The sequence below is a fragment of the Anser anser genome, assembly GCF_964211835.1.
Source record: "Anser anser genome assembly, chromosome: 1".
Lineage (NCBI taxonomy): Eukaryota > Metazoa > Chordata > Aves > Anseriformes > Anatidae > Anser > Anser anser.
Genome location: NC_139720.1, coordinates 189,706,756 through 189,730,249, shown reverse-complemented (window position 1 = coordinate 189,730,249; position 23,494 = coordinate 189,706,756). Strand labels below are relative to the sequence as shown.

Sequence of the window (23,494 nt, the reverse complement as noted above, 5' to 3'; positions counted from 1 at the left end):
ATGATCACTCAAGGACTGACTGTTAAACATTTAAAATAATTCCAGGCTCATTAAAATGAACTCTCTTTCAAAATGTAAGAACCCAGCAATGGGCTTGCAAAGCAATGCAGCAGCTCTTTGTTTTTAAGCCCCCAAGCAAGGGCTTTTTTTCTCACTCTTTTTAAAAATAAAGCAATCCTACCAAACGATTAACTCCTGAATTTCACAGCTCATCACAAAAACATCATAATTCCTCCCAAATCCAACAGTCCCGGAGCAGTCCTAAGGTAGGCTTGTAAAGGCCATTTTAAAGTAAAATGCTTGTACCAAACATACCTGTGGGTAGAGGTATATAAATCCTCTTTTCCAGTCTCCTTCGGAGAGCTTCATCGATATCCCAGGGAAAATTAGTAGCAGCTAACACCATAACCATCTTGGAGGGGTCGTCGTTTTCCAGGGCACCACCTACCCCTGCAAGCACAATGGTTGAGAGAAATTTCTCTTGAGATGCTTGCTAAGAAACATTGCACGAATGTTGCAAAAGCTCAAACAAAGCTCAGCAACTGCTCCTTATGCTCCTAGAGCCACTTTCCAGACTTTCCATGGCTTAGATGTGGCATCATCACTGTCACAGAGAGGGGAACAGTTCATTCTTTTGCTGAGTCAAGAAAGGGCTTTCTTTGCCAGTGCTAATAACACTGTTTGTGTGAAATAATGTGTGTGTTAATAAATGTATGTGTTAACTAATATATGCATGCAGCGCTGTTAGCCCCACCAAAAATGCTCTCTCTGTCAAATCTGGCCACAGAAGTAAGAAAATCACTCCCTGGCCTCCCAAATGAGGACTGCAAAGAAATGATGACTTTGAGGCAAAAAGCTGTTTACGCAGGGTGAATATTTGAGGCAATTATAAATGGTGGTTCAACAGCAACTGCAGTACAGAGGTGATTATGAAAGCACTACGCCACAAAATGTTCCTCGGGTGGTGGGGCCTCGGTGCACAGAACTGGTACTAAATGTGACTAAAAGGGTAATATTAGCTGCCACCACAGCACACAGCAAAATGAGATCTGATCACTGGGGCCCTGAGCAGGAGATTCGAGGAAAGAAAGGAAATTTGTTTAAATTGCATCAAAAATGAAGGCCTGCTTTAAACTTCACAAATTTCCATTATCTGCTTCTCCTAGAGCAAGGTGTCTCTTAAAAATGAGTTCTCAATTTTCCATCAAAATTGGTATCTTAGCAAGAAATAAAGCAGAGCACCTTTCTGAGTTATCTGCCTTCAAACACTCAGAAAATGTACTCCTCCCAATTTGTCTTATTTTCCCCCCACCCACAAAGCTAGGTTTTCCAGATGGTTCAAGTTTTTTACATTCCCATCTGTAACGAAACAGCACCCCGGCCCCAAAATTAAAGCTAAGCCTGTAATCCTTACCGTCCATTTGCACCAGCAACTCCGACTTGACTCTGCGACTCGCCTCGTGCTCGTCAGATGTGCCTCTGCGACTGCAGATGGAATCTATTTCATCAATGAAGATTGTTGTTGGAGCGTAAAACCTCGCCTTTATTCAAATGGAAACACCGCTATTAAGACTTGTGCAGCAAGCACAGGCCCTCGTCTGACCACGACACACACAGTTCAGCCTAAAATACCGCATAGATGTCTTCCCCGCTTGCCACAAGAAAAATAATTCAAAATCTTTGATTTACAAACTGCTTAAGTTTATACACTTCAAATTGTGCCCCTTGAGTCAGAGGTCTTTCAGTGTTGGTTGGTTTTCCTCAGATACCAGTCTTGAAAAGGGGAAAAGGAACACAAGCACTGTACATACAGGCAGTTTTTAATGTCCAGGTTTTTGTGCTGGTGAGGACAAGGCACAGGGGACAGAAAGGAACCTAGTCTACCCCAAAATAGAGAGGTTTCAACTGAGAGCGTGCTAGAAGCGAAATGAAGATCCCAGCGAGGTGAATGACCCTGCAGTGTAGGTCCACATGGGCATGTCTTTCACACAGCCCACATGACGGGCTGTGCTCAAAAATTCACTGAGAAGCTCGTGCCCATCACTCAGAACAGAAACAGATCTAAAATATGTATTGCTCCTAGAATAACAGCTCCCAATCCCTTCTAATTTCAAATTACTTCCTATTACTACGGGTTTGGTATCCCATAACTAAATAACTGAATTTCTGTCAAGATCACCACTCTACTTTTAGCCTGGAAAAAGCTCTCCTGAACACGGGTGACGAACCCTTTCCTTCCTAATCCTCAGTGAGGTATCAGAACAAGATGGATACAAACAGATTGTCTTTTTCTGCCTGGTTGAGGGGGGTCTCGGTGCAGTGAACTCCATACTTTCAGAGCGCTACAGAAGGGGCAGGGAGCCGAGACGGAGGCCCCTTCTCACCTTAGAGCTCCCCAGACCACGTCATCGAGGACGTACCATTTCAAACAAGAGGCGGACTAGCTTCTCAGACTCGCCCCTGTACTTAGATGTCAGCGTGGAGGAAGACACGTTGAAGAACGTCGTTCCACATTCTGTAGCAACAGCTTTCGCTAGCATTGTTTTGCCAGTGCCGGGAGGGCCAACCATCAGCACACCCTGAAAGGTGAAAACAAAGGGAATGAACAACAAATGAAGGAAATTTGCACTATATTCCTCTATACTATACCTCAATATAATCCAAAATCTGTATTTTAATTGCTTAATGACAATTGTAATCAGCGGAAAACAAAAGAACCCCGTATAATGAGAACAACATGGAAGCGTTCTGCAATTTATTTACCTTACCACTTCACCCGAGTCAGAATCATAACAGGCAACAGCTGCTGCTGCAGCTCTCACCTGGGAGGCAGGTGACAGATTTACAGCCTTGCTCTGAAACAGACAGAGCCTGGACTCGAACTTGGGCCCTTCCCGTCTCACAAGTGGCTGCACACGTGGATGAAGAGAGTGAAGTCATCATCTTTTTGGAACAAAGGCTCCTTCGTGAAGAAAGTTTCACAGAAACCAAAATACTTTTGCAGAAAGTAGAGCATTTTTCTACAGAACAACATTTTGCCAACAAATCCTAACCAAGTGTGTGTATGAATCTGGTTGATTTTTACAAGTCAGTGTGCTGAAGAGCACTCAGTGAACACAAGGACGTGTCGTACTGTTTAATCTCCCCATCTAAGTAGTTCTGTGGCCGTCAGGTTGGGCAGAGAACAGATTGAGAGCAGCCCTGTGGAGAAGGACTTGGGGATACTGGTGGATGAAAAATTGGACACGAGCTGGCAGCGTGCACTTGCCATGCAAGAGAGCCACCCGTATCCTGGGCTGCATCAAAAGCAGCGAGGCCAGCAGGTGAGGGAGGGCATTGTCCCCCTCTGCTCTGCTCTCCTGAGGCCCCACCTGGAGCCCTGCGCTCAGCTTTGGGGCCCCCAGCACAAGGGCAGAGACCTGTTAGAGCGAGTCCAGAGGAGGGCCAAGAGGATGGTCAGAGGGCTGGAGCACCTCTCCTATGGGGACAGGCTGAGGGAGTTGGGGTTGTTCAGCTTGGAGAGGACAACAGGACAAGGGGTAATGGTTTTAAACTGAAAAAGGATAGGTTTAGATGAGATATTTGGAAGAAATTCTTCCCTCAGAGGGTGGTGAGGCCCTGGCACAGGTTGCCCAGAGAAGCTGTGGATGCCCCATCCCTGGAGGTGTTCAAGGCCAGGCTGGATGGGGCTTTGGGCAACCTGGTCTGGTGGGAGATGTCCCTGCCCATGGCAGGGGGGTTGGAGTTCGATGATCTTTAAGGTCCCTTCCAACCTGAGCCATTCTGTGATTCCATGATTGTCTCAGCAGGACTTGCTCTCAGGACCCATGTTAAGACTGTAGCACGGGGACTGGTTAACCACCCTGACTATAAAGCAAAGACAGGCTCTTTAAGTGAGCCACGACAAAAACAATACAGGTTTCTGAAGACAGGTGACCCTTCCACCGTGAGGTTACCGCTCACTCTCAGCACTAAATCGGGATAACGTTTTTAAATAGTCATCTTCATGAATCATCTTTCCAACCCTTTCAGCACCAGAGCTGGGGCAACACATTGTTCCACCCCCTCACGGCACTAGAAAAGGACACTGGCATTTTGAGCATGCTCTGAAAAAGCGGTGCTCCAGCAGCTTTTTTTTCCCCCCAACTGCAAGGTCTGATTACATGCTAACAAGAGTTTCCTAAAGCAAAGTTGCGGTGTGTTGCAGGGGTAATGAAATTAGCTGGAATTAGAATTGCACATCATAATGTGCTTTGCAATTAATATCTTACATAAAACGCCACAGCAATAAAGTATCTGTTAAACGCAAGCCACGGAGCAAATTAGATTTCATCTGTTCCCCACAAAAAATTTACCTCAAAAAGCACAAAGAATGACATGGAAGAGATCTATAAAAACAAATCAACCGGGAATGCAATTATTCAAAAACGCACTATTCAAAAGCAATCGCCTCTCTGTATTCCATTTTCCATTAACTCTTAATACCTTTATTGCCATTTAACACTTAGCTAATGCAAGCTCAACATACATTCATCGGGAAATTAAGTCAGAAATGTTCATACTTCCCCCGTACAGCTGACGGCCCAATGTCACTCTTCAGGCTGCTCAAGGTTCCCTAAATTCCAGGGCAGCGAGCATGAAAAGTAAATTGACTTTTTTTCTCTCCCCATGAACACTCAGACATGTACGGATTTGAGTTGCTGCAGAGTCACACTGACGTTATGATAATATTGCAAGTACAAGCCCAGAGCGCCTGGGTGAAAATTACTCAGCCTGTAACAGGCAGGTCAGAGATGCCTTACCGGCCTCTCGGAGTTTCAAAATGTGCTTATTTAATATTTTAAAACAAGCATCGCCTCACTTCAAATCGCACTCGACCTGTGTTGGACGAACTGCACTTACTGCAGGACCTAGTGACACAAGGGGCTAACATCATTTCTTTGGGATGTAGTTTTAGTCCTCCATCAATCCGGAAGGTCAAATTCCAGCTTCAGCTACGCACCCTGCTCACTGCTGAACCCAAAGCTCATCGCTTCGTACCTCCTGCGCAAGTACTACAGCGAGCATTACCTAGCACAGGATACTGGTGGCATTATCTATGTGCCTGACACAGGTGCAAAGCCAGGAGAACACCATGTTCTACAGGGATTTAAAAAAAAAAAAAAAGAAAAAAGTCAGTAATAAAAGAAAAAAATCAGAGAAACCTTGAATACTCAGGAAAACAAGGTGTTCACAGCTGCAAAAAGAAACACATCGGATCAAGTTGCTCTTTCTCTTTGCAACTAGGAGGGGCTGCCACTTACTCACTAGTTAAAATCCTTGATGAACACAAAGGCTTCTTTATTCCTCCTCTAAGGCTCTGTTAATCCAAAGTATTCCAATAAGAAGCTGAAACACACCACAGGGAGTAAGTGTTTTGATGAAATCACTGCGGGGTTACTTCTTGTTGTTGTAACAATCACTAGCAGAGCAGTGGGAAGCACAGAGAGCCACCGGGCCTTCTTGGAACAAAACAGTTCAGAGGAAAAGAAAAGAGCAAGCCTTTGGACCCTCAGAAACCCACGGCTGCAAGCACACAGCCCAGTGCTGAATCAGGAAGGCAGCTGGCTCCTTCATGCAAGGCACTGTCCTGAGCATGAATGCAGGGGCAAACTGCGAGGGCTGCCGTGGGAATTGTTCTCAGGAGCGTCTGAACATCCAAAAACAGATCTGGCTGCCTCTTCCCTGAGTTATTGTCCTGAATGCCCAGGCTCAACAAACGCCTGCTGCTCCACTGATTACCGCGAGAAACAGCCTTCCCTTCAGAACTTCTCATCCTTGTAGCACAGTCAGAGGTCAACAGTAGGGAAAATACATGCTGTTCTACGTGAAAAATAAATTCAGGAGAGTTACAGCTTCACAAGCCCCCAGGGAAAAGGCTAACAATGAAGACTCTTCATGGACTCGTCAGAAATCAATCTGCATTTCAGGCTGAAGGGAGGAAATAATCTCAGCGTTTTTTTCCACGTCTGCAACCACCTAGTTTTCAGAAGTGATACTGGCCAGCAAGAAAGGATAATCTCATGCAAAGAGAAAGAGACTGCAACTCGGAAGATGAGGTTGTTGTTTCTCTATCCGCTGCCACAATATTTGGAGAGACAAGGCCATTGGCACTCTTTACATTCCCTGCAGCCTGCTGAGATACCTGCCTTAAAAGACAGATGGCCACTGCATGCTCTAGGCATGTTCATAGGTGGAAAAGCAGCACAGCAGCTCTTCAATCCCATAAAAAGTTTCTGAAGGCTGGATGGGTGGTGCCCCAGTAGCCTAAGAAGGAATGGATCAAATTCCTCTGTGCCAAGAGGAAGGGAGAGAGATTCAATAGACATTAAAATCTCTCTACACTTGTGACCCACAATATCTAGGCTTCATCCAGCTTGCTTAACCTCGAGCACACTGGCACTGACCACAAACACACTGAACCCCAAAGGCCACGCAGCTCAGGCCCAGAAGGTGTGCTGACCTAGGCTGGGACTCTCTCCCTACAACTAAAACCTCCGTGAGCTTCCCGCAGGCAGCAACCCCACAGCTCCTGCTGCTGCCTCGCACCCTTCCACCTTCCCCTCTTTGCTGCCTGCAGACACAAGCCCCAGGAATGACACGTCTTCCACTCGTCAGTTGCTGCAGCACTTTGTTCCATAAATAAACAGCGCCGGGGGATCTCGGGGTGGCGCAGGCTGGAGGAGGACAGCTTTGGAGGCCAGTCCTAAATGTGAGAGAAGTATAAGGACCAAACAGGAAAAGATGGGGCAAGCGTTCGTAACGCGAGGTCTGATGTATGCTGCTGAGCCAGCGTACTAAAAAGCTACTCATGGACACAGTATTTCCTACACATGCCATTTCTTAGGAGACTCCGGATGGCAGACAACTTGCAACAGAGCCTCTTCTCCTCAGTTTATCACCAAATGCTTCCCTGTAACCAGAAGGCCCCTATGCTGTGACTAGTTATTCCCCAAACAAGTGTCAATCCATCCCACGACAAAAGCAAGATAATTTTATTTATTTTTTGGCTACAGTAACACCCACCAACCTCCTCGCTCCTCTTCATTGTTAGGCCTGAGCAAGGCCCAAGCTGGGCTCATCTCCGGTCCATCAGGAGCCCAGCCCAGCCCCATATCCTTGCTGTTGCCTGCAGTTTGCAGTCAGCGTGAGAGAGAGCTGGCATATGCAGAATAAAACAGTCCAACAACTGCTTTCCTCGGTGAAATGCTGAAGAGCAGCCATTCTATTAAGCAGAGATTTCCATTAAGCGTTTCTGCTTCTCTCAGGGTACCCTATATGCTTGCTAATGTGTACAGGCTGACATACAGAAAGTATTAACATCAAGAAGCAATCACGGAGTAAACACAAGAGAATTATTTAGTGTAAAACCCGCATCCATTTCCAGCTGTTTATTTCAGCACATTTTACTTGAATCGTTACGAGAGGATTTCACGAACAAATTCCTGAACTTTCCTGTTTGGCATTTTAGCCATCTACTGCAGCCATCCACACATGCTAAAACAGCAGACGTACGTAACTACGGCTTGCCATTTACTCAGACACCAAATAAATCCCCACCTTCCAAGGTCTTCTGATCCCTTTGAAGAAATCAGGCATCCACATCGGAAGAACGACAGCTTCTCTTAATAATTTCTTGGCTTCTTCCAAATCTGCTATGTCATCCCTGTGCAAGAAGAAATTTTTATGAGATTCCCGTACAGCAATATTCCTCCTGCTTTTACATAAGGACAAACAAAAGCTTTCCACTCGGTGCCATCCCTTTTTAGCATGCCAGTGTATGCCTCGTGAGAGCACTCCTATAATCCCACGACCTAAAACTAAATGCGTTTGTGAAAGGTAGGCAAAAAATGATTTTCGACTCAAGTTACTCTGAGCTGCTTAATTAAAACTTGTTTTGGATAATGTGAGCACCAAAGCAGTATCTTTAGAGATCTCTGGAGTATGCCTTTATTTCGGCAGCACTTGCAATGGATGCGCTGCACCGTAATACCAGTTAGCAGCAAAAGCCTGACTGTAATCAAATTAATAAACTGTTAAAACCAAAAGATCTTGCTTTGCTCATTTGTAGAAGACTGTGATGGCTCCCTGTTTTAAAGGCTTAAGAGAAGAATAATTCCTCCCCTCTTCCATGCTGGCAAAACCACTTCAATTGAGAAAATCCTCATACCAATGAATGCTCGGATTCCTTGACACAATATCCCTTTCAAGAGCTTCAACCAAGTCTTTGTCGTAACCCGCTCCATCAAATTTTGGAATTTCCCCGTCACCAACACCTTCCTGGGGTATTTTCTTTCCCTGGAAGTGAAAGTCACACAGGCTCGTAAGGACATTTTTCTTTGCACATACCCTTTACCGTTAAAACATTGCAATAATGTCTGGTTTAGCCTCCGCTCGAGCCACATGGAGACATGAATCTTTAATGCAGTACCACGATGGGCAGCAAAACCGATGTTTTCATACCCTGCACGCCACGAAGAGTCCCCAAACACCCGTGGTTGCTGCCACCACAGCTGCACAATGCTTTCTCCAGGGATGCAGCTCACGGTGACAAACCCATGCCAGACCTCATTACCTGTCGCGGTGGGTGGGTTGGTTGGTTAAATCAGTGAACCCGACTCTCTTACCAGTGCTAAACCACTCTTTAGACAACTGACACACTTCTTGGCTGGCCAAATGCACGAATGCAACTTGTGTAAGAACAGAGACGGTGCTGGGCTTCGTGCCGCACTGCAGCCTGGCTGAAGACTGGACCATTTGAAGCCTGTTTGGAAGATGCTACCCCTGCTGCTCCCCCTGCCTGAGCTCAGCCAGGGGCACCCCACCACGACAGAAGAACACAAAGCTCTTACACCCGCTGTCTTTGACAGAGGAAAACCGAGAAGGGTCTCTCTCGGTGTTTAAATAAAGCTGCCTTGCCCAGCAATTTCTCCTGCAAGCTATCTATTTTCCCTTCTCTCATTCACAAGTGAGCTCCGTAAAGAGTTAAAAGCTTGCAAAAAGGTCATATTTATTTAAGGACGGCACTGAAAGCCCTAAGCAAGCTCCCCAGTCACCCAGACATCTTTGAACTCCAGTCATTTCTGCAGCAAGCTGCAACCCATTCAGAGGCCAAGCCCAGCCTTGCCTCTGCCCCCAGCAGCCCCCAGTTTCTGGTTTAATGCCCCCACAATGCCGGCGAGCTTACGGGGTCGAAGCAATATTTTCGCTTTGAAGCATCACAGCTCGTGCTCCTCCTTCTCTTGGGCCTCTGACGACAGAAAGCACTTCGACAGCAGCGTTGGGCCGCGCCTGAAAAGCGGCTGCGCTGTTTTACCCACGGGGGCCGAGCAAGGAGCTGCTTTAGGACTCTCTAACTCAGCCTCTAAATGCCATCAGCGAGCAAGTTAAAGAATCCCAGCTGGCGGCACAAGAGCAGCCTCAGCGAAGGCCTGAGAGGCAGCTGGAGACACACAAACAACCTCACGGTGGATAAAGGAAAAGGTAGCGACTGCACCCCTCCTGCCTGCCGTTTGCCCACGAGGCCGGTGAGGGAGCAGTTTATCTCCCCCCTGTTTTTATTTCTTCCTTCCAAGCGAACGCGGTGTTGTTCAGTGCTCCCAGCTCAGGGTTTCTGCAATGGAAATCAAGCTGAGGGTTGTGGTTAGACGAAAAGGTGGTGTCAAAAACGTAATGGCCTGGCGTAGAAAGGAAAGGGGGAAAAAAAGCCCTGTGGAGTTCGGACGGTTTCAGAAGAGAGAAAATGGAATCCAAATGTAACTATAAAAAATGTAACTATAAAAAAAATCACAGTAAAGCAAAAGGTATTTGCTGTCTGTTTGTTAGACTTTCTCTCATATCCCTCTATAAGGAACTGATTGTCCTAGTGGAAGAATTTCCCTGTGCATCGGCATCCAAAGCGCATCGGCTGCGTTGCTTTTTCAGGGTGAAACTGAGCAAGGGCAGCTCAGAAGGCAGGGCGAGCTGCTCAGCTGCTGCTCCTGGTGGAGGAGGCTGGAGCAGCTCGAACCCGTGGCCCTGAGGCAGGGCTGCCTGCTGGAGAAAAGGGGGGAAAGGAAAAGGGATGAACAAGTAAATCAGCCCAGGTGATGGTGGGCTCTTAGTGTGATATAGCTGAAAGAGGGCCCAGCCCTGGCCCAGGGACTCTTCTCCTGCCTCCTGGGGGACAGCAAGAGGGGACGCCACCGGGAGATGCACTGTCAGCGTCATGCTGCTGCCATTTTGGTGAAATTCAGTGTTTGGGGGGTTTAGTCCTGGAATTAAACCGAGATTTAAAGAATTTAGAGGCCCACGCGTAATAAGATTATTAGGGTTGGTCCCAAATTGGCCCAATATTCAATCCTCTGTCAGCAGGTGAGTGGAGACCCGAAAGAAAGGAAAGCGTGTCGCCTGGGCGCAGGCAGCAGGACTGAGTGACATGTTCTCGTAGTGAGTAAGCACGATTTCCCCAGCCATATCCTCATCTCTTTCCCAGCTTTAAGTAAGGCTGCAGTGATGGCTTCTCTCTCGGGATGCCTGTCCGCAGACAGAGGCGTACAGGACTGCAAGAGACCGCTCCCACCCAGCCCCCTGGCAATCACATCACCCAAACCTTCTCCTCAGCCAAGTCCTGACCTCAACGCAGTCAGAAATCCATCAGGAAGGGTCATCAGACTGGAATAAATATCTCATTTCCAACCTCTCTCTGCCCTTGCGCTAGGTTTGTGCATTGCTTGTAGCAGCCGTCTCTTTGCTGTGCCCACCACCCCGCTGTGCTTGCAGCACGCCTGTGCTCTGCCCTCATTTACCAACCCCTTTTCTCTCCCCTCTTGCAACACAAGCACATCTTTGCGGAGCACGGCTGCTGAAATGCACACAGAACAGCCCCACCAGTGCCACCTGTAAGAGCATCAGTATCTCTCCTCTCATCCAGCTGGGCTGAGGACTTCACTCTCGCTCCCATCACACCGCTGCCTTGCAGTCAACCTCCAGCAGATCATTCACGTAGGATAACCGTGGGGCTGCGATGACCAGAACGGGGTACGAAGACACCTTTTCTTCCTGCAGGCTCTTCCCACCACGCAGAGGCAGCAACGACTGCCAGATGCCCTCCGCACCCCGTGCTGCCAAAGCTGAAGGTGGCACCTCACTCGGGCAGCCAGCCCTTCCCATCACCGCCAGGGAAACGGTGACGTGCCAAAGTTGGACACGATGATTTCTACTGATACATCCCAGCCTGTCTTCTCCACAGCTGCTGAGCTCCCGTCTTCCAGAAGAAATTGTCCTTACTGTCCCTGAGGGCATGGCCTGCCACTCCGCACCGCTCACCACCGTCCCATTTCCACAACATCCAACTCCTCCTGGCTCGTCCTCCTCCACTGGAGATGGTGCTTCCCAGCCCAGCGACATCAGCAAATTTAATCAGCACTTTTGTGCCGAGGTCATTAACTTAAGGGTAAAATATGAGTCCTGGTCTTGAGGAAATCCACAGGTAATTTGCCAGTTGACTGATATTTTTGGTTTAAACTCCCCTTGCTGCTTAATTCCTCCCCAGCTCTTCTTCTCCACCATACGCCCTCTAGATTAACTAATTAATTCCCATGTGGCACCCCGGTAGATGAATTTCTTTCTCTAAGACATTAACTCAAACTCTGAGTTCTTTCTTTCACAGAAAGTGCTAGTAAAGGCAATACCTGTGCTCAAGCCATTCATTTTCCCTCCGTTCTGCATTTCTTCCACAACTTTGCGTACTGTTTAGATAAAATTAACAACTCCAGTTGCCTGGACTGCTTTTCCTCGTCCCTTCTAAATACAGGCATGGTCAACACAGCTCACCATTCCCCTGAGACAAGAGCAGACCCAGGACGTTTGACTGGAAACCCCTGCTCCCAGCCCTGCCATCTCGCCTACCAGTTCTTTCAGCGTTCTGGGATGGAGATTAAAAAGCCTTCCAGTCCCAGTTCATGGAGGTCTGTACTTCCACCTACGTGCAGCTACCTCATCTCACATCTTCTTTTCCATAATCTGCCTTGCCTATATGCTTCTGATGTTGCATGTTGGAATAATCAAGCAAAAAACCTCTTTTATGGTGTTTTAAAATCACATCTTGATCAATTTTAATATTCACTTCACTGACAGAGCAGCACAGCCCTTCGCTATTTCATATCCTTTGCAGCAACCATCCTTGCCCACTGAGGATCAAAAATAATCTAAAGACCACTCCTAAAAGCATTCGGGTATGGTATTATGCAATTTCTAAAAGACAGACAAGGTAACATTCGTGCCACCTCTTTAAGCTGAACTACCGAACAGAAGCTACGACTCTTGGAAATGATGCAGCAGAAGGTACCTTGAGAACCAGCCTAACAATTTCCCATGGAAATAAGAAGAAAGCAACACTTGAAAGCAGTTATTTTTAGAAAAAGGGATGTGTAAATGTAAGAGCTTAGTGGATAAACACCATCCGTGTGGGTTTCAGTTCAAAATTATTTTACAGAGCACTCCAAAAGGCCATTTTACAGGCATAGTCAGGTTAAAACTCCTAATAGCAGGATGGATACAGCCAGAATGAAAAGATGATATGGCCTGGGAAGGAAAAACAGTGATAAAAGGCTTCACACACATAGGCAAAATACTCTTAAAAATACATACTATAGCTGCTTCAAAAATATTAGAAATAAATATGCATATCGCATGGTAATATAGCCAGGAAAGGGTACAACCTATTGTGCTGCAGCGAACATCTTAGGAAATGCTTTAACTGTTGTTTTTAACTGAACATAAAGTGTTAATGAACTTTTTGATTCAACATCCAGGGTGACCTCATTGCAGCTTTTCAATACTTAATATTATAAAAAAGATGGAGAGCAACTTTTTGCTCAGACAGACAATGACAGGACAAGGGGGAATGGTTTTAAATTAAAAGAGGGGAGAGGTAGATGAGATGTTAGGAGGAAATTCTTCCCTCAGAGGGTGGTGAGGCCCTGGGCCAGGCTGCCCAGAGAAGCTGTGGATGCCCCATCCCTGGAGGTGCCCAAGGCCAGGCTGGATGGGGCTTTGGGCAACCTGGTCTGGTGGGAGGTGTCCCTGCCCATGGCAGGGGGGTGGAACTGGGTGGGCTTTAAGGTCCCTTCCAACCCAAGCTGTTCTACGATTTTACGAACAATACTAGGCCACAGATGGAAGTTTCTGTTAGCTTTACTCCAGAATGAAAGCCTGCAACAGTTGCAAACTGAGAAAGGATAAATCTGAAAGGGAAGTTAAACCTATTTTCATGCCTGTGTGTAAAATATGGGAAGTTGCTTTAACTTCTTTCACTTCCCTTGCCTGGCTATTTACTCTTTCATTCAAAATTTTCTTCAAAGGAAAACCATGGGTTCCTTACATAAATCACCAAACAACACAGGAGAAGTTGTAACCTGGTGTGATTTTTGCAAATATACCTCAGACAAAGAAAGTAAAATGACCACCAGGTAGCTAGAAAAATGCAAAAAGAAGAACATTTTTTGAGTAAACATTAGTAGCTATTTTCCTTCTGCCACCTAGTGACCGATTTATTCAGACGAGGGTAGCATTTAAAACATACCATGTTAAGCAGACCTTCGTGACTTCCTCTGTCTGACAGCAGCAGTGTCGCTAATCGTGTTATTCCCAGAGGTATGTATTGTACAAGTCATGGTGGTGTGGGCTCCTTATAGTAAACCCTGGTAATACTCTTCCCAGGAAAGCTTCGAGAGCCCAGTTCACCCTCATTAGAGCCGAGGCTCTGGAGGCTGCCTCACACGAACACAGCTGGTCAACCTGTCACAAACAACGCCTCCAAGCCCCTGTGTAGCTGGCATAACTGTAAACAAGTTCGCAGACCCTTACAAGCTTTTCGGAGCTTGTAGGACATACCCTTGTTATTTTAAATCTTACTGATCCAGAGGCGAGAGATTTCTAAAACGATTACACTTGAACCGTGCAGTCACTCGGTGGCACTGCTGAAGATGTGCCTGGCCCTACCTGCTAGCAGTAACAAGGGCCGATACTACTCAATGCTTTTCTTGAGTATCAGAAAAGCAATTCATGATGGAAAGAGCGCATCTTCTGAGTTTTTCCTGCACTGAGACACAACCTGTAATAGAAGGGCCACAAAGAGACTAACCGAAGTCATCTGGAGGGAAACTGGACTAAATATTTTCTTTTTTGTCTGCCTAGATCCATACAATGCTGACTGCGTGCCCCGTAGGAAGGGGCTTCTTGTATCGCTGTCTGTCAGGAAGGGAAAAGCCACTACAGCACACTCTGGACTTGAATCACGTATACCACAGATTCCTCGTGTTCCCAGCACTGACTCCACAGCTGAATTTAAAAATGCAAGCGTCTCAGAAAGCAGTTTGCGCACGCAGGCATTTTTCTCAGCCACAAAACAGTCCTTCCTATATATCAGTTGATTTGACATCATTATTTGACAGTGAGTCACTGTTTCTGCTTTTCTATCACTTCAGCACTGCTTCTTTGTCACAGGCCCACAGAGGAAAGAATCCCCAACTTACTCCAATTCACTGAATTGTTATTTTTTTTCTTAAAAAAAAAAAGACAAAGCCTTTCCAAGAAGCATCTTCCTAAACACCATAATAATAACAAAAGCTTTTTCATAAACAAAAGAAAATTAAAGTTGCTCAGGGTTTGCTTTCATTGCATCTCCTTCACACCAATTTCAAATATGTAATTTCAGACAATTTGGCACACATTTGCATACCACTTACAAAACCCTACTAGACTTCCATGCACACCCAATTTTACTTTGGCATGGCAGCAGCGACAGCACTGTGGAACTCTTTTTGTAATGACTGAAGTCTACAGAAGGGCTCTGGTCTCACTTCTGTACTTTTTATGCGGAAATCTTTACACACGACATGAATTGGACCCCTTTTTTTAAAAAAGGGGGGAGAAGGGACTTTACCCTGACAGATTAGAGTCAGGATTATTGTGGTTTCTTTTTCTCATTTAAAATTTGTATTTAATAAGTGGAAGTATGAATGCTTCCTTAGCCACCTGTGCGTGGCAGCTCCTTCCCCCCACGCCTTACCTTGTCATCCCTCCCTCTAGCCCTCGGCTCCCTGTCGCGGCTGCCTGCGGACTTGTCGCTCCTCGAGGCCGGGTGCGCTCTGCCCGCGGGCCCCCGGGGCTGCAGGCCTGGGGAGTCCTTCCTCAAGGGCTTTGCTTCTCGGTTGGGACGTTTTATCTGAGGCGGGGCCCTAACGATTAAAATAAATAAATAAATAAATAAATAAAAATGCTAGAAACAGAGTAAAGAGAGCAGTGTTAAGGAGGAAGGATTCTAGTAGTTCGTTAATGGCATTTAGTGAATTATCATCAAAGCTGACAAGCCCCTGTGTCTTAGCTCTTGATATCTGAAAATCCTGCAACCTATTTCTGTCTAACACTTAAAGACAGAAAAAAAGACAAAACACAAATTTTCAACAGCAGGGAAAAAAAAAGAAAATTACCAATATCATTTATCGGCCAAAACTATTGTACAAATCTTACAAAAAACCTGTATGCTTGCAACAAGAGAGGAAACAACTTGGTAAAAGAGATGGAATTACAGTTTCCTCTGACTCTTAAATCACAAGAATATACCAGGCTACATTTATATGCACAAGTCCTACACAGCCAGAAGACGCTGCTAGCAAAAAAAAATAAATGCTGGCTAATAACTCTGACAGGCTCCAAAACAGAAAGAGAGAATTTAAAAAAAAAAAATCCTCCTAACTCCAATTTAATTCCCCTGAAAATGTCAAAACGTAGAAATTGCCCAGAAAGCAAAAGCAAGCAGAGCCAAACTGCAAGCACCTGTACTTGCGTGCATCACCCACGATATCAAAGGGAACTCAGCAGTGGCATGAGGAGGCAGAATTTGTTTTTATGACGAGGTGTCACAGTCATTTTGCTCTAGGGATCAAACTTGAACCAGAAAACTGAAATACGTGGCCAGAAATGTCACCCAACTTTAATTAGTGTTCCCTCCTGAATCTTCTACTTCGTCTTGCTCTGAGTAACTCAAAATTTGCTAACTGCAAAAAACATTTTCGTGGAACATGACTTAAAAGGAGTACGTATGGATACGCAGTCTTGCATAAAACTGCTGCATTTTGCTTTGTATACATTTTCACCAAGCTTAACAGCACACGAGAGTGGTTAGTTTTCCTTACTTATTTGCACAAAATTTAAATTTCAGCTTAAAAATGCAGTTGAACTATTCGGCCCTTACCTCTACAACAGACACGAGAAGGAATACATCTTGTACTTCCCATGGCATTACCACAAAATTCTGATAATCATTTCTACCACTCACTAAAGGAATCAACGTTAATATTAATTTTACATTTACATTTATTTTTTTTTGGAAAAGTGAAGAACAGCTTGTTTGACAATCATACAGCACATGAATTTACACATAAACTTGGCATTTCCTTCTGCTAACCCAGATCTTTCACTTTCTTTTTTTTCCTTTGAATATACGAGTACACAAACATCAAAATTCTTCGTTATTAAAATACTAGAAGAATGTTGGCATGTTAACCTTTATTCTTGTATTTAAATTAGATTTGTTTTGGTTTTCTTCTTCCAACAACCTGTGTCAAGTTCTATTAGGGTAAAAGCAGGAATTTCACAAAACACACATGCTTTAAGAAAACTATTAGTTAGCTAAAGTTACTTTTAGAGTGGTTACAAAAGGAAAACCAGCATGTATAGCAGAACATGGTTAGCTAACCAAACTAACCAGTTGATTAAATAAAGGTGATATCATCTCTAACTAGGGAGCAGTTTCTAACCACTCTGTCCTTCCAGCTCCTTCAGTTCCAGCTCCTTACAGAGTCCTCAGCCATCAACGAATTCAACTGCTTAAATAAATTGAAGTGGAAAAGTTTTCTCTCTGCATATGACAAAGGCAACTGTCACCAAAAGCTCACTGAGCTCTCCAGCAGACTCTAGCTCCAGGACTTATTTAGTCCCTCCCACCAGAATAAAAGCCTGACTTTCTTTAGAACTCCAGTAATAAATCTGACTGTAATTTATTTACATTTTTCCCCCAACGGATTAAATTTAAGCTTTATTAGAAGTGACTAGGGTATAAACAAAATGTGATTTTCGTGTTACAAATACAATCAGAATGAAGAAAGAACTTGAAATTAAGGCAAACCAGTTTTATTCCATCCACCCTGCCTGAGCCTCTCATTACCTGTGTTCAGCTGGAACAGGAGGGGGCCAAACAGCGGGGTCTCTGTAAGGCTCATCTTGACAGGATACGGGGATATCTGCAGGTCTGTCCATTTTAAAGCTCTCTAAAGTGTTGACAATGCTCTTAACTTGCTCATATTCTTCAACTAATTCTTGTCGGACCTTCAGAAATAGATAATTTAACAATAGTTACAATTCCAACTTCTTTTTCAAACCACAGAAAGCAGTTCAAAACACGCACTGCCCTCAAAAGCTGAACGCTTCCACTCACCAACCCCAGCCCTACCAGGCTGACGACACCATCAAAAATGGAACCTGCTGGGTTCATCTTCCTGCTTGTGAGTGTCACGACCAGACTTGGAGATGTGACTTTTAATGCGGGGACCACTGCTCCGTAACATGTTATTGCCCAGATTTACACGTGCATGTTGACACATATGCACACACACACGTGGTTTTGTAGTGTAAGGGCCCCACTGGCAGATCTTTAACATTTGGCATAAAAGAAGCACTATCTCTAAGGTCCTAGTTATAAAACTGAGTCTGTAAAATAAAAATGCTATAAAATTAACTGTGATGTGCACAGAACTACCATACAATCAAAGCACAAGACCATTCTTTTTTTGGATTAGAAAGATTAGAAGACAAAAACGGGATCGCTAATGCCCTATAGCATCAGTTCAAATGGTAAGTAAAGCACGCGAGGCAAGAACAAGAGGAAATTATGTCTCAAAGAAATCTGGTTGCAGAATTCTGCAGCTGAATTACATACTTGACTTTTCCATTGCCACTTAGAACTACCGCAGTAACTTCAAAATTACTTACTCAATATTGGCTCACTTCAAGTTTTCTGTCCATAAAGCCTGGGAAAAATAAAATCTGAAGATATTTCACAAGCTTTAAGTGATACGGCTTGTTACAAGACGAAGTTTTCTATGTTAAGGTCACCAGTTCTTAGCACACAACAGCAGCCAAAAAAAAGGCACCGTGCACCCTTGCTCAGAAACACAAGCTCTCGGTGCATGAGCTTAAGATGTACTTGGATTCACCTGAGTGCACTTGTACAGCGTTTTACCCATCTTCTACCTATCGTTCAGTGATGCTTTCCATCCTGTGGGATCAACCTCCGCGCTTACTTCGTTTCCACCTGCTCAAGGGTCGTAACATCCAGATGTCACCTCTTCACCGAAGGGCTGGTGCGCAGCTAAAACCAACCGAGCTGAGGCCACAACCGAGTGAGGCCACAACTAGCATACAACAGAGGAAGGCAACCGAGGACAACATCAGCAGATGTCAACGATGTTGCCCAAAACCCAGACAATCTTTGCTGTGCGTATCCTGAGCAGATTCCAAGAGGAGAGGAGAAAGGAGGTCTGCACAGCCAGCCTGCCTCCTGAGGTTATAAACATAACAGCAGCAAATCAGGAAACTACTACTGAGCAGCATCACGCTTCATCAACATTGTTCCTGGTGGTGGTTACTGATGAAATGATGTGGCCACTAACCTGAGACCTTCTCTTCTCCATGCATGCTTAGAAAGGAACCACAATGGGCAAGTGCAGGCGGCTGTGTCTTGTCAGCACGTGTGCCTGATTTTCACCTGCTTATCCCATTTCTCCCTTACACTCTCATGTCCCCCTCAGGACTGTCAGAACGGCACCTTTCCTCACCCACCCCACTCTCCCTATTTAAAAGGGCAGCAGTGGCCCTCCACTTTCGCTGGGAAAGCTTCAAGACACAAAGTGCTGTGTCACATAACCATTTGCTGGTGTATAAAAGAATGAACAGAGCGCACTCAGAAACAAGCACACATCACCTCCTCCTGGAAGTTACCGTTCTCCTAAAATACTACCAGGCACCTCCTGTGGTGATGTCCCATTCTGCTCTGTAACATTTTCCAGGAACTTCCCCCCACAAAGAACAAATTAGGACATTTTAGCAGTACAAAGAAATTCTTTTCTAGACTAAAACTTCAGCCCTGTTGAAGAAGAAGAATATATATGACTATCCCCAGCCAGATACCAGCAAGGACAGAGGCAAAAATGAAGGGTTAACCGTTGAGGTCCTGCCCAGTTCTTGCAACACCACACTTACTTCACCAGGATTTCTCCCTGCGTCTGTACCAAAGGTACCCGAGGGCATGGCAGAGCAGCCTTCTTGCTCATTCCCGATGGGACATCTGCGTCTTTCCAAAGATGCAGGACACCCAGCTCAGGCAGGGTTGTTCCACCAACGACAGTCAATGCTCGATGTGCCCTGCTACCCTGCTTTACTCCCTCTGCTTTCCCCTCACACAACCAGCACGCAGCCCCCGGAGCAAGAACTTGCTGCTGGCTTACAAACGTGATTGATTACTGCCTCGGTTCCCTCCGACTGCCTGACACGCATCCCTCCTGTCCAAAAATAAATCCAGCCAAACAGCTGCAGCGAGGTGCAGAGGTACAGATGCTGCAGCAGCCCTCCAGGGCACCACTCCAGGAGACAGCCACCGCCTCCTCCGGTGCTCCAGGAACACCGACGGGATTCCTCCTATCGGCCTTCCAACACGTGCAGAAAAAGTTGGTGGAAAAGTAGCGGGAAACAACTTGCCACCACTGAGGACCGGTGCACCGGAGCAGGAAGGAGGGTGGTATCTGAAAATGCAGAGAAAGTGAGCTTTTGGTGCTTTGGAAGCTGAAAATTTAACAGCTGGCCGTTTGTTATCGAGACCTGAGCAGCCCGAACTCTGAATTACACAGCCCCTGTCACTGACTTGGTACCTGGCAAGGCAACTAAAAACCCTCAGCGTTCTCAAACAACGTGACCACAAAGGAAAAACAGTTGACAAATTCCCAGAGGCCTTAGAGAGACCGAGTCAGATGAAACAGGTGCAGAGAGAGCTTCTTGCAGCTGGCAAACGAACAGCCCAGACCCAAGGCGAGAAGGGCTGGGCTGTAATTACAGAGGTGATTGAGCACAGCCTCTGAGTGATGAGCACGACTCTGCAGCAGCCTCAGAAAGCTGCAAACAGGGAAATCACTGGGCTGGGCTCACCCAGTCTCTTTGCTCCTTCCCTCCGGTGTAAGGGCTCCCAGACAGCTTCAGCTCAGGTTCCAGAGAACCCCCTGAAAATTTTACATTATTCACGTTAAAGTAGTTTTAGGAGAAAGCATGTGCTGAGTTAACAGCTCACCACTGCCAAGTAGGAAAGGTCTCGCTCTCCTTACTTCTTCTACCTAACCACGCTCTACTGGAACTCCTCTGGATTCAATTCTGGAAGAAAACTACCCTAGAAGAGTAATAAATAAGTATATATGTAAATAAAGGAGAGCTTTGTGAGGTTAGCAAGCTGCACTGGCTCACTACCCTGTGACCAGATGAACACCAGGACAAAGAACGACAGTGTGCAGAGGAGGGAGAGGAGCTGGTGATGCAGGAGGGAAGGCTAGGTGGGAAGAGCTTGGCCTCTGGGCACCAAGCAGAAAGCACATACGGGTATAAAACGGAGCTGGGTTCAGTCCTCCTTGTGATAGTTCCAAAAAAAAAAAAACCACCCCGAAAAAAAACAAACAAAAAAAACCACCACATTTCAGAGTTCCTCCGTATTTCAAAATCTTGCAACTCCAGTAACCTTTGGGATCGACAGCTTTTCTTCATTATATTACAGCCTGTACTTCTACACAACTTTCCACAACATGGGTATTTTATACTCTGGTAAATGCACACACAACACGTGGGGTTATTTTTAATTGCATCGTGCTGGAACTAAGCTAATCAAGTTTCTACAAAAGCGTTTTCCAAACCTGAAATTACTGCCTGCAATTAGCGTTAGTTGTTCAACAATCCCCATCCAAAAAAAAAAAAAGAAAGTAATTTCCCCAACCATACTGTCTGATCCCACAAAGTACAGCTCCGGCATTCGCAGATCTTCACCAGCTGCCTGCTGAATATATCCCTTAATTACTCACGAAGAAATCTGTGAAGTGCTAATAAAATGGGCAAGAGGCAGAAACAGCATAAGCACAGACTGACCGAAACGGGCTGACGATTAAAAACAAAAATTAACCTTTATTCTTTGAGCAAGACCACAGCGCACCTCATCACCTCCTCCAGCAACCGTGGATGGAAAGGGCGTGTTGTCGGCTGCTCAGAGCTCTCCAAGAGAATCCCTGAATTTCTGCCTCAGCTCCGGCTCCAGCAGCACACAGTTACAACACGCAGCAGGTTTTGCCCAACAGCCTCTGGCCTCGTTGTAAGACGGCGCTCTCTCCCGGGGGCACGCTCAGCTGTCGTTCTGCAGCTGCCGAACTGTCACCGAAGCAGCTCCTTCCTGCAAGCCAGCTGTCTAGTAAAAAGACCACAACAGCCAAGAAACTCTCTCGGAGTAAGCAGGGGGAATGTCAGAACTAGTAAAGCTCACGACGGTGGTCAGGAGAGGAAATCTAGCTTTTATTGTTGGTAAGCACAGAGAGAGATGAGTTGCTTTTGATTTTAAACGGGGCTACTCTCAGCCAATTTTTTTAACCTCAAGCCCTTTGAATTTTCCAAAGGGTTTGAGGAATTCTCGTATCGTCACATTGCTGCTTTGGCGGGCCGCGCACTGACCTCCAGGATGCATCTTTTGTCCTTTTGAAATTCTGCAGACTGTCCCAGACTAATCATCTCTCTCCCCTGCTCAGCACTGGTTCTGATGCCTGGGACGCAGCATTGCTCCAAGCGGAGCTGCACCATTCAGTCGTTCCCAGCGGAGCAGATGATACGCGTCCACATTCCTTCTCCTCCTAATTATCCTCTCCGTGCCAAGCACATGAACTCCTGGAAACCATGGTGCCCAGTTTCAAAGCCGAAGCTGTCTGTGCTGTGTGGAATACAAGCTACCAAATACTCGGATTGTGGCACTGAGTTATTCTGTCCAGACCAACCTGTAGGAATATGAAAACGATGACACCCAGGCAAATAGAGGTGGATCAAGAGTGCTTGGGAGTCTGACCCCAAATCCTACCTAGTTCTGGTTCACCTCTGCTCTACATCCCTCAGAAAACCGCTGGCAAAATCCTCTGTAGCACACAAAGCAACGAGCCAGGTTCACACAGCACGAGGGAGCTGCCCAGGATGGAGCACCCCTACGGAGAAGTGACTGTATGGGGAGAACAGCGCTTCAGATCGGGGGTATGAGTTGGTCAGCTGCAGTGGCACGGCTGTAACTGCCCTTTGAGGTGTGTTACCTTTACAGACATTCCTATTTTAGGAGGGAACGTGTACGCAAACACCTGAAACTGAGTTCCCGACCTGAGAAGTGAAAAGAAAAAACACCCTGTTCACAACCACACAGGAAAAAAAGGGCATGCTCCACGCTGCCAGCTTTCCTCAGCGTCCATCTCCCAGGAATCCTTCAGGGGGTTCAAGGAGGAAGGCAGACTGGGAACATGCATACAGACAGCAGATCCCAAAGAAGAACTGGTTTAAGTAATAATCTTTTCTTCTCCTTTAAGCACTTACCTACGTGCACATTCACACCATGGACCACTCCCAACAGTTAAAGCTCTACCTACCTAGAGAATGCCAAACTCCACCTCCAGCAGGTTCCAGTGGCATTATCCTCCTCAGGTTCACCAGAGGATGAAGAAACCAAAGTGACTAAAGAACAGGTTTGTTCCATATTCCAGGTGAGACAGAATTTAAGGTAAAACCCATCAGCATTCATCCCCTCAACCACAACCTAAGGTTGCTTTGCTTCTGGTGCTACTTACAAGAGGACACAAGGGCAGGAGAATATTCTAATTTTGTGCATTATTGGGTTAGACCTGAATTTTGATAAATCTATGTGTACAAATTCTGGTGATGTAAATTTTTCTTTTACTTTTCTCATAAGAGGCAGCGTGTCTGACAGGTACTGCTGACTGGAAGTTTGGAGGCAGCCACCAGTGGAGCTGGAAAGCAGTGTTAACATCCAGATCATCAGCATCCCTCTTACTCTGTCTCAGTGAGTGAGAAGGCACTGCAATTATTTATCTAGGGTGGGTTAGAAAGCACGTCTACCTCTCCAGGCCCCAGCAGAAAAGGGGCAGCTATGGAAAAGCTGGCGATTCCAGGGTTATCATTTGCTCCCAGGGCTGCAGGTAGTCCCATCAATTAATGACAAGGCAAACAGCCTGGGGATGAAGAACAATACATTTTTTTCCACCCCATGCTTCTTATTCTTTGGTATTTGTCCCTGAGCCAAGGGTAGCACAAGTAATGGCAAAGCTATACTCTGACCAAGCTTATC

The 23,494-nt window shown here is 45.9% G+C and overlaps 1 protein-coding gene across 8 annotated transcripts in view; it reads right to left on the bottom strand.

The window, feature by feature from the left end:
- Positions 1-23,494, bottom strand: part of KATNAL1 (katanin catalytic subunit A1 like 1) — a 39,701-nt gene that overhangs the window by 7,278 nt on the left and 8,929 nt on the right. For 2 of the 8 annotated variants that reach the window (XM_083820905.1, XM_083820906.1), the window contains exons 3-9: positions 17,249-17,409; positions 15,092-15,260; positions 8,210-8,337; positions 7,600-7,705; positions 2,421-2,579; positions 1,415-1,541; positions 316-450 (exon numbers count right to left, since the gene is read on the bottom strand). In XM_083820905.1, coding sequence (XP_083677031.1) covers positions 316-450; positions 1,415-1,541; positions 2,421-2,579; positions 7,600-7,705; positions 8,210-8,337; positions 15,092-15,260; positions 17,249-17,409 — 985 coding nt within the window. Of the gene's footprint in view, positions 1-315; positions 451-1,414; positions 1,542-2,420; positions 2,580-7,599; positions 7,706-8,209; positions 8,338-15,091; positions 15,261-17,248; positions 17,410-17,518; positions 18,051-18,072; positions 18,641-19,341; positions 21,242-21,292; positions 22,149-22,228; positions 22,364-23,494 lie in introns of those variants that run through there. The other 6 variants (XM_083820912.1, XM_083820910.1, XM_083820909.1 and 3 more) reach the window with 6 other exon arrangements.